The 12,028-nt window shown below is 33.0% G+C and overlaps 1 protein-coding gene across 1 annotated transcript; it reads left to right on the top strand.

Moving 5' to 3' along the window:
- The first annotated feature begins 5,561 nt into the window (after positions 1-5,561).
- Positions 5,562-9,916, top strand: LOC21406506 (subtilisin-like protease SBT5.4). The gene is made up of 11 exons (XM_010094071.2): positions 5,562-5,645; positions 5,727-5,836; positions 5,945-6,042; positions 6,189-6,353; positions 6,806-6,914; positions 7,354-7,915; positions 8,012-8,109; positions 8,323-8,568; positions 8,665-8,779; positions 8,877-9,090; positions 9,381-9,916. The coding sequence occupies exons 1-11, from the start codon at positions 5,562-5,564 to the stop codon at positions 9,914-9,916; spliced, it is 2,337 nt and encodes a 778-aa protein (XP_010092373.2).
- The last annotated feature ends 2,112 nt before the right edge of the window (positions 9,917-12,028 follow it).

The following is a 12,028-nucleotide window of genomic DNA, read 5'->3' as shown; positions in this document are numbered from 1 at the left end:
AAGAGAGCAAAAATGATTTTTGTTTGCTGTTTAGAGAAGAATTATGTAATAGTACTAATTAGTAGTTTCTTGCAAGACAACACTAAAACTAATCTGTTACTATGGTATTGGAATTTTCAAAAAAAAAAAAAAAAAAAAAAGTTACTATGGTATTGAAATTTTTTACATTCACTTCTTGATAAACAAATTTTAACAAGAAAACGCATATACATAGTTCAATATTGCACAATTATATGAACCAGAAATATTTGTGGGATTGATTTGTACTAAAATAATTACCTGTTCGTTTTCTTCTTCGTGAAATGAAGACATGAACAGATGGAACAAGAGGACGAGCCAATCTGTAAAGTATGCAATTAACGTTGAAGCTAATTAAAGTTGATTAATGAATGAATAAGTAACTTTTTTTCTTACTCTTTGATGGAGTTATTGTCCTTGTTAATAATGTTCCAAAATATCACCATTGGGGTTATCACAAAATGTGACAATGGCCGACTATGTATTATTATTGTCCTTGTTAATAATGTCATAAAAAGCCCTAAAAACCATTAAAAAAAAAACCCTTAAAAATCCTAAAATATCCTAAAAACTCTAAAAAAACCCCTAAGAAAACCACAAAAAAATCCTAAATAAACCCTAAATAAACACTAAAAACCTTTAAAACCGTAAAAATCCCTAAATAAACCCTAAAAAACCTTAAATAAACCTAGAAACCCCTTAAAACCCCCAAAAACCCCTAAAACCCTAAAAAAGCCCTAAAAACACTAAGAAAACCCTAAAAAAAAACCCCTAAAAATCCAAAAAACCCTAAATAAACCCTTAAAACCCTAAAAAAAATGCTAAAAACTCAAAAAAAAAAACCCTAAATAAACCCTAAAAACACTAAATAAACCCTAAGACAATGTGCTAATCAAACATGCTACAACCTACCAATAATTAAAAAATGAGAAATTTACAATAGTGAATGAAAATAATTTTTTATCTGTATTGGGTTTCTATCAGTTTTTTACGATAATGTAACACATCCTCGATACTGGACATCGAGATAATCACGATGGAACAGTCGATGATCGAGGTTAACATCGGAAACTTATAAAGACGGAGGTTGAGGAATACACGATATTCCTCGATGACATTGACGATGCCACTAAAGAACTTTGACAGCAGACATTTTCTTTCTAGGTCTTCTTTGGCTTTACTTTTTCGTTTTTATACAAACAATATTTCTTTTGCGTGATAATCAATCAAAAGCAATTACTTACTTCAGATAAATTAGACACGTTTCCCTGTACCGATTACTAAATCAATAATGAGGAAATGAAATTACATAATAATAAATGAAGATTTTAAACAAGTCAAGCCACACAAACACAAGAAGCTAGTATTAACAAAGAATAGAGTTTAGACTCTCTGGCTCACAAATTTTACTATACGATTAAAAACAAAAGGTTACAATATTAACACATCTATTATAGATTATTGATTCTAATAAAGATTACCTTTTTCAGCTCCAAAGCAAAACTAAAATGAACAAATCCAAATGTATAATGAGATAATAACACATTCTTGATAATAAATAAAGAAGACAAGCCCACAAAGAAAAATAATAGAACACAACAAGATAGCATGAGCAAGGACAAGAGTTCAAACACTCTGATCTTCAGAGAATTTCAGTCTCATAATTAGAACTTCACTTTTTCTTAAATAAGCGAAAGTGGTAAATGAGAGACTAATTAAATCTTAATTATAAAGAACATAGTTATATTTTTCAAGTTGATTACAAAGGAAACTTACTCAAGACTTCTTCAAAGGGCAAAGAGTTCCAGTCTACTTCGTTATGTTCTGTCAAAGAAATTTGCATTTAGCCATTAATATATTATGCTAATGTAAGACATAAAGACAAGTAATTACATAGATTCCAAAGAAAATTAATCAGAATTCTGTTACTTTATAATATGAATCACAAAACTGTTGTAGAATATGAGATTTCTAGAATATAAATTACCACATTAATTATATATTTCAGTATGCAATAGTTGTAGCACTCGTATCTGAATTAGATAAAAACATGCTAGACAGTTTAAAATTTTTTGCTCAAGACTAACCTTGGATGTACTTCTGGCATTCGAAAACCGACTTCAAATCCAAGAATAATTGTTCTCCGGACAGATTAAAACAGAATCGAACTTCTTCTACGGTTTGAAGACATTGAAAATTCTGAAACGTTAAAAGGTGTCTCGGACATTCAGGAAATTCAAAGAGTTTAAGGTTTATTTGTTAGTTTTCGAAACTTTTTCTCTGCATGTATGTATAACAAAAATTATTATAAAACTTTTGAGTACTCAATAAAATATATTAATTTATACAATAATAAATTAATCATATTAATTTATAAGGATAGATACTTAACAAACGATTAGGCGGATAACTTTAGGTCTTTAACCACGAGTCGTCCAAGCTTCAAGCTTTCTTAGAAAACCCGAATCTTCCTCGTCTAGTCCTTGAAATTTACAAGACGTAGAGTGTGAGCTCTAATATGGAGTTATGGAATTATGATCGCTCACTAATTTGTATTCATCCACTATCAACGCATGTATGTGAAGGAACTGGGAGTTGGAATAACTTTTCTTCTCTTTTTCTCTTAGAAAAATTCGGCCACTTATAGGAAAAGGAGAGCAAAAAGTGTATTCTCCAATTTTCTATTGTCTTCTATTTATACAACACGAGGAGGACCCATTTGTTTTAACTTGAAGAGAAAGCAATAAAAAATTGACTATTTTAAATCACATTTAAAATACAATTCCGATTTAATTTGGAAACAAAATTCTCCCTTCTCTTTTATATATGGCCGGCCACACCACAAGCAGACCTCCCTATGGTTGGCGCAAATAGCAGGCAGGAGAGAGAAAAAATTTCTGCTTAATCGAGTTTCTAATTTTAGCTCAAATTCAGTTGCTTATTCTCCAAGTGGGATTCAGGCAAGAGAATAAGCAATTGAATCTCAGTGGGATTCACCCTGTGGCACACACCCCTGCACCTCCCTGTGCCTTGGTGTGTGACCTCCCATGGTCCCACCACAGTGTGTTCCAAAATTAATTTAATTAAAAAATCTCATTATTTATTTCAAGTGAAATTAAATCTCAATAATTCATGTTGTCTTGCAAATATTACAAGGATGACCTGGGGACTTATGGCCCTATAATTCTGAGCTCTAATAAAATTAATAATTAATTAAACACTTTAACTAATTAATTAATTTTATTAATTTTAAAAGTTACTCTACTAAAAAAATTAGAATTGTAATAATTCACTCTTTCTGTCACTTTCTGTATTTAATATTTAACACTTGTACTACACTAACAACATATATTATTATTTAAATAGAAAATGATATAGCGGACTCCACGTGTCAAACAGTGAATGCAGCAAGTGATATAGAGAGTGACAAAAAGAGTGATGCTAACATTTCTCTAACTCTAAATACAGAGTTGGATTCCCTTTTTTTAAAAAATAATAATAATAAATCGAAATCATAGCAGATAAGGAGAAAAAAAAGTTCTTATAATCATGTTTCAGTTTTATCTCCAAAATTTTAAATTTCACATTTCTATTTAGGGAAAATATAATTTTTTTCCCAAACAGAAATATCTGAAAAATAATTTCTTGGACCTGCAGATAAAGAAACTGTCAACATTGCATTAAATCTGTTATGACGATCCAACTGATCAATCAAACAACTCCTGCAAAATCAATGCAAGAAACTGACAGAAAACAAGAATCGCAAACAAAACTAGAACAACGATTACAGAATCATCAAAGAACTGAAGTTCAAAATGGACAATAAAGCACAGAACAAACGATCACACCCCAGAGATTTACGAGGGTCGGCGCTAACTTAGCAATTACAATAATAATTATCCTTGTTAGTGTTGTTTTGGTTATGGTTTTATTTCTGTAATAAAGAAGGAGGTTTCTCTACCTTCCGATGTAGATTGTGTTTCCCATCCACAAGGATTTTTTTTTTTTTGCAGTATCGGGGTGACCTTTGTCGTTTAAGCCTTTTAGTCTCAATTGATCAGAACTCTCTATCGATTGTAGAGGAATTGTTCAGAGAATCATATGTATGCTCGATTCTTAGTGTGCTTCTTCGGTTTTTTATTGTTGGAATCGATTGCACATTTTATCCCCATGTGCATTTTATTAGAATTTACTGGTGGAACTAGCTAGTGGTCGGGATTAAGTTTCCTTATACTATAAGGTCATTTGAGTCAACATTAGTGCGTATACTCTTTTAATTTGAAATGTAATTTACCTATAAAAAAGGGGTAGGAGTAATACCAGATGGATTGTTCATCAATAAGGGAGACACATCCTACCTTTATAAAAGAGGCATCTCCCATCTTTTTTAATACACCTCTCTTACCTACTTTTCATGAAACATATTTTTCAAATTCAAAGAAAAAGTCATTTTTAAAATAGAAGGATATATATCAGGGTTACAAAGCTTACTTATAGTAAGTTTTACTATATCATTATTATTAAAAATAATATAATATGTCTATAAGTTATTGCCTGACATTATATTTTTTTTATTTCCGGGTATTGAACAAAAAAAAAATCCATGATTCATATTTTTGGTTGATTAGTTAATTAATGAAATCTAAAGTAAATCCAGTCAACTACAGATCACTTAATTCAGTTGGTGGTTGACTTATAATATTAAAAAATTATTATTATTATTATCTAGTCAACTCTTTTTCTTTATTGAAAACCACTCATATTCTTACCTAGGTACAAAGTGAATTCAAAGAATCTAATGACACTAGTCAACCACTAATTACAACTTCGTCAAGCAATTCATTTCAAAATGTTATTTTTAGACTATGGTTTATGTCGCAAGGGAGGCATTTTTTGGCAAAATAGTATAGACCAAGACACAAAAAAGTGGTGCCATAAACATGTCATATTATTTGTATGGCCAACAAAGAGTTTCTTTATAGTCAACAATTCACTATTGAAAAGGATTACCACTTGACCACAAATTATAGTGTTAGTGTACAGAGTTAAAAGTAATGTAGGACCTTGGATGTCATTATTTAATAAGAGAAATAGTTGAAAATAGGCCAATATGAAAAGCTTAAGAAAGTATATAGGTCAATTTTTAGTTATAGAAATTAATAGGACATAATTTGTCAAGTTATGGTTCATAACCAGATAAGTTATGGATAAACTTGTCAAGTTATGGTTCATAGCCAGACAAGTTATGGACAATTATGGACAATAACTTGTCAAGTTATGGTTCATAACTAGACAAGTTATGGATGAAAACAGTAATTTGACCTATTTATTAACTTATGTAAACTATTGGCCTATTAATTTTAATTCATCTTAAGTCTTGGTCTATTTCTCTCTTTCTCCCTTATTTCTTTAAACAAAAACAAGAGGAAAAAATTGTCATTATTTGAAATATTTTAATTTAATAATCAAGCCAACAAATACTTGTCCCTTAAAAGAGTTGGATTTAAGTTTACAAATTAACAGAGATGATCCCAAGGAAAAACATGGGACATTCTACAATTCCTCCTTTTCTTCTATCAATTGTTATTTTCTCACAGTTGCTCTCGCCGACTCAGGCAACTAAAAAGGCAAGCATAGTCTTCTTTCTTTTCTCTTAATGCAATTCACACTTCACCATTAACGGCCTTGGAGTTTTTCCCTTGTTGTAGCCTTATATTGTGTACATGGGAGCACACTCACACGGTCCAAACCCTTCGCCGGTCGATCTCGAAAGCGTGACGACTTCACATTATACTCTCCTTGGATCATACTTGGGAAGGTACTTTATTTTGATATTTGTTTCTTCATAATCTCTGTTTTTTCTCCTTACAAAATGAAGAACTAATGAAGAACTAACCCTTTATTTCATTATAATTCTCAAGCACAGCGATGAGAAGGCTAAAGACGCCATCTTGTACTCGTACACCAGACATATTAATGGGCTTACTGCAATTCTTGACGATGCCGAAGCTGCAGAAATTGCAAGTGTGACCTTCATTTTCCTAAAGCAATCTTTACCCCATTCTGTTTTCCTCTGTTTTACTCTGTTTTTCCTCTGTTTTCCTATGTTTTTTTTCTCTGCTTTCTCTGTTTGACACATTTGTGAATTGCTTTTTGTTTCCGTCAACAAGAGCATCCAGATGTTGTGTCGGTTTTCTTAAACAATGGGAAGAAACTGCATACGACGCGTTCATGGGATTTTCTTAGGTTGGAAAGAAATGGAGTTATTCCTTCGAAGTCTATTTGGAACAAGGCGCGGTATGGTGAAGATATTATTATTGGAAACTTGGATACTGGTAATTTTCTTAACTTTTCAAGTTTATTGACTATGGGAAAAAAAAAAAAAATCTTTCAACGGACATTGAGAAGTACGGATCCATTGTTACTTCTTTTTCACTTGGAAAATGTGTGAATCCAATAGAGTGATCACTTTTATTCTGATATGATACATACCAACCAAATATAGTGCATCTCCAATATAACTTTATCACAAACCAACTTTCACTTGGTGCGATTAAATGTTTGACTTTTGCATAAGTAAATCATTCTACTCTTGAAATAATTGGCATACAATAATAAAGTATAAAACAATATTTCAAAAACATATAATAAATGTTTACTTTTTTTTTTCCATTATCTATTTTATCTCAATATAACATATATCCATTGCTAAATAAGCATGGCATTTTGTGGGTGGTGTCATTAGGGGGTTATATTAAACTTTTTTTTTTTTTTTTTTTTGAGATAGGTATTTGGCCTGAGTCAATGAGCTTTAGTGATGAAGGGATTGGACATGTCCCATTGAAGTGGCAAGGAATTTGTCAGCATTGCGTCAAGGATAAAGTACATTGCAATAGGTCAAACCTCTTTTTCTCTTCTCTGTATATCTATATATATATATATATATATATTTTTTTTTTTTTCTTTCTAGAGAGAATTTGGTTGTTGGTAGAGAAAAAAATAAATAACCGTAATGATTCTGCATAGCTCTGAACCGTCAGATCTTGTTACAATTCATAATCATGTTAAAACCAAAAACAAAAAAAAAAGAAAAAAGCATAAAGATTTAATAGAATTTGAGTGTGATCTGACGGTATAAAATTATACAATTACATACAGTGTTTTTGTACATTGTCAAAGATTTCTGCTTTTTCTATACTTGTTTTTCATAGTGAATTCTCTCACTTTTCTCTATTTTCGATAGCTAAATCTTGATTATAGTTTTAGTTAGACTGAAAACCATGAAGCAATATGAGTACTCAAGACTTCCTTTAATTGTAAGTGTAATTCGTATAGGAAGCTGATCGGAGCAAGGTACTTCAACAAAGGGTATGCAGCATATTTAAAGACTAAAAACTCAACTCTCTCCCCTATACACAATTCCACCTTGTTCACTACCCGGGACTATGTGGGCCATGGCACTTATACCCTTTCCATTGCTGGCGGAAACTTTGTCCGCGGAGCAAATGTTTTTGGCAACGGGAATGGCACCGCAAAGGGCGGTTCTCCGAAAGCTCATGTGGCCGCTTACAAGGTTTGCTGGCCGCCGGTGGGCAATGAGGAGTGCTATGATGCAGACATTTTGGCCGCGTTTGAGGCTTCAATAAGTGATGGTGTTGATGTGCTTTCCTTGTCTATTGGCAATGATAAGCCTATGGAATTTTTCAAGGAGGCGATTTCGATAGGGGCCTTCCATGCTGTTAAAAACGGCATTGTGGCTGTCACCTCAGCAGGGAATTCAGGACCGGATCCAGGAACCGTATGGGACAGTTCCCCGTGGACGTTAACCGTTGGTGCCAGCACAATTGACCGCGAGTTCACAACTTATGTTGCTCTTGGTAACAAAAAACACCTCAAGGTAAGCCTTAGTTTAACAATTACGATCATGTAATAATGCGAAGAAGTTGTGGCATTATGATTTATGTCATTTTGCACTAAACAATTTGAATGCTAGGGAGGAAGTCTCTCCTCAAAAGCCTTGCCATCCAACAAGTTCTATCCGTTGACCGGCGGAGCAAATGCTAAAGCTGCGAAAGTGTCTGCTTTAGATGCGTAAGCAAATTCAATCTATTGAAAAAGGGAAAAAAAAAAAAAAAAAAGAAATTATGTTCAAACTAAAAATGTTTTTATTTCGTAGCCATCTATTTATCATCTCTATCGAAAACTCAAGAATCGTTATCGTATTAATCATTAACCCGATCCTTTGTTTCGTAGGCACTCCCAGTAATAACGAACTTGCAAAATAAATTTCTTGCGTTTATGCAGTCTATATTGTAAGCCTGGAGCCCTTGATCCGAAGAAAGTGAAAGGGAAAATCTTGGTCTGCCTTTGGAAGGAGATGACAAGTATTGAGATGGGTGAGCAGGCTGCTCTTGCCGGCGCCGTCGGAATGATTTTGGCCAATGACATTGAAAGTGGCAATCGAGTTAACGCTGATCTTCACGTGCTTCCTGTCTCTCATATCACTTACAATGATGGAAAACTTGTACTTGATTACCTCAATTCTTCCAAGTACAACTATTTTAGAACGTCTTTTACACATTTACTTTTGAAGGTTAAAAGAATTATACTTCTCTAAAAACAATATAAATACTTGTATGCGTTCAGGAATCCTATGGCTTACATGACTGGGGTAAAGACTGAAGTGGGAGTAAGACCAGCCCCATTGATGGCTTCATTCTCATCAAGAGGTCCTAATACTATTGAGCCGGCAATCCTCAAGGTTCGAGTTCGAATTCATGTTTTCGACATTTTGATCTTTTGTGTCTTTGGGTTGTTCTACTTCTACTCCAATTTTTTTCTTCTTGTTTTTTTTTTAGCCGGATATCACGGCGCCTGGAGTAGACATTATTGCCGCCTACTCCAAGGCCGCCCCACCAACTTATCTAACATCCGATACACGTAGAGTTTCGTTCATTGCACAATCCGGGACCTCAACATCATGCCCTCATGTTTCCGGGATTGCTGGTCTTCTGAAAACTCTTCATCCAGACTGGAGTCCGGCTGCAATCAAATCGGCTATCATGACTACCGGTGTGAGCAAAAATCATCTTTTATCAAACTCGAAAAACACATGTTCAATAAAATTGGAATACATATAATGAAACATTTTTATGATAATAAAGTGTATAAAATTGCATGACTTCTATAAAGGTAAATTTATTATTTTTTTTCTACTTTGTTTATTTACCCCTAGCAAATTAAGTTTTAATTTTGTGACATGTCATGAATTTTTTTCACGATGAGTATTATTTTTCATACTAGCACCTTGTTGTGCTTGTGTCAACATACTTTTATATTCCGTAATCTACTATTTTTTGCAGCAAGAGCACGAGATAACAATATGGAGCCAATGCTTAACTCATCCATGAAAAGAGAAACTCCTTTCGCCTACGGGGCTGGACATATCCGACCCAACCGCGCTATGGACCCCGGACTTGTCTATGACTTAACCATTGATGATTACTTGGACTTCTTATGTGCTCATGGCTACAATCAAACTCTTGTTAGAAAGTTCTCAGACAAGCCACACAAATGTTCCAAGTCATTTACTATGGCTAACTTCAACTACCCTTCAATTGCGGTACCGAATCTTTCGAAATCGGTGATTGTTACTAGAAAACTTAAAAATGTCGGCACTCCGGGCACCTACAAGGCATATGTGAAGGCACCAATTGGGGTTTCTATTTATGTTAAGCCCAAAAGCTTGAAATTTGATAGAATTGGGGAAGAGAAGAGATTCAAGATTGTTGTGAAGCCAAAGGCTGTTGGGAAGTCTAAAGATTATGTCTTTGGACACTTGAAATGGTCAGATGGTAAGCATTTTGTAAGAAGTCCTATTGTGGTGAAGCACAAGTAGACATCATATAGTGCAAGAATGAGGTTTTTTTTTTTTTTTTTTTTGGCATTTGAACAAGAATGAATAAATTGATTCTTCTCCGTGAGCCTGAAATTTTCTATCCACAATTACCTGTTTTCTTTTCTCAATTTGTGAAGTGTAATTTTATATGACACCAATTCTAGTCTAGAGATAAAATAATTAAAGCATGAAAAGGAAGTGATTACTTGAATTTCTGCTTGTTCGAACTAAAAATATGTTCTTTACCTAACACCTTAAATCCCGCTTAACTTATTTAACATAATTAAAGCATAGAACACCTCTAGCCTAAGATATGTGAGCCTCCAAGAACATACAAAAATGTGCACATGCAAATATAAGATGGGAAATTATGCGGGGTGGCTTTTTTAACCACCTCCTTTCATAAATGGTCGAACTTTTTTTTATTTGACGAAAATGGTCATTTTGTTTACATGAGTCTATTCAATGATTGACCTATAAACCACAGTCAATCATAATTGACCGATTCATTATTAATTTATCAATAGATTATCATTAATAAACATGTAATTTATTGATTAAAATTGATTAATTACTAATTAATTTTGATTAATTTTTAACTAATTTGAATAATAATAAAGAATAGTCGAGTTAATCAGTGACAAATTAGAGTCAATTATGACCGCCAAGTCAATCAGTGATTGATTGCTGAGCCAATCAATGATTGACCACTAAATTAATGAAAACGGTCATTTTTACAATTTTACAAAACGTCGGCCATTTTTGAAAAATATCCTTAAAAAGGGCAATTTGTGTTGAAATTCCATATAACATTAACATTTAAAGAAAAAGAAGCAAAATTAGGAAGAAAATATAGTTAAACAGAGGCTTATAAAACTATATGAACATGGTTAAACATAGGAGAGGGAGGAATAATCCAAGAAACCTAATGGTGTGGTCGGATTAGGAAACAAAATAACTTTTCTTTTTCGCATAAGGATTCATGCCCATTAAGAGGACACAATTCTAAGAGAAAAGGATTACAGATAAAATCGCCTTTTTATTATATAAAGTTACACGTTTCAAACCATTCACTAGAAAAAGTCTTACGGTCGAATAACTAGATTTCAGAAGTCTTATTGAACGTAATTAACACAAAATTTTAAAAAGGAAAAAAGAGAAAATTAGATGGCAGGCTACGATTTCTATATGTCTTTGGATATTTTCTTTATAAGTTTGTATATGTGTCATCTTTCTTTATTTTTATTTTTATTTTATTTTCTACCTTTGCCTAGTTCATATTTATGGCTGAAATATTAAACTTTAGTATCTGTGGTATAAATACAAAGGTGAGGTTTTTATGTGGTATTCCTAAAATTTCTCGAAAGAGTATATAAAAATGTAAGAAAAAATTACTTGAACTTACCCTTAGGGACATTTAGTATGGGGTAATCTTAAGAGTATGAATGAGAATGTGCGTTTAGTTGGTAGATTCGTGTCATGATTTGAATCATGGTTCGTGATTCGCTATAGTATTTTCTCTCACGAAAAAATATATGTAAACCGAAAATGATTCTGAATTATGAGTCTGAATCATGAACCAAACATATACTCGGTTTTCATGTTTGGTATAATTATTGGACTTTTTTTAAACCCAAAAAAGTGAAACCCATAGATTTCACATTATTACATTTTGGGGTAATCTGAAACTCACATAGGAGGGTGTTATTCACTTTCTCATGATTTTTTATTATCACGAGAAAGTTAAAAACCACGATAAGTTAACCCTAACCTCTCTCTCACTCATCTCTTCCAAACCAGCCGCTGCACTTCTGTCTAGCAATCCGCCGCCACCCTTATGTCGACCACGCCTCCGCCGCCACCCTTCTACCATGCCGTCGCCCGACTTTTTGTTGCCGCCACCCCGAGGATATGATTTTTTTCTTTAATTTTGTGGGTTATTTTTTGTGAAACTTTTTTGGAGGTATTGTGTGAATAATCTTCAATAAATTTTTGACAGATTTTTCTGATGATTTTTTTTTGTATATGCTGTTAACTTCACTTCACAATCTGTGTTGGTTTTTTCTTTTTCTTCTTTTTTTTTTACTTTTTTCTTTTGTTAAATAAGTTGCT

Source organism: Morus notabilis, unplaced genomic scaffold, assembly GCF_000414095.1.
Source record: "Morus notabilis unplaced genomic scaffold, ASM41409v2 Scaffold337, whole genome shotgun sequence".
NCBI lineage: Eukaryota > Viridiplantae > Streptophyta > Magnoliopsida > Rosales > Moraceae > Morus > Morus notabilis.
The sequence above is the reverse complement of the archived record's forward strand: the minus strand, read 5'-3'. Positions and strand labels throughout refer to the sequence as shown.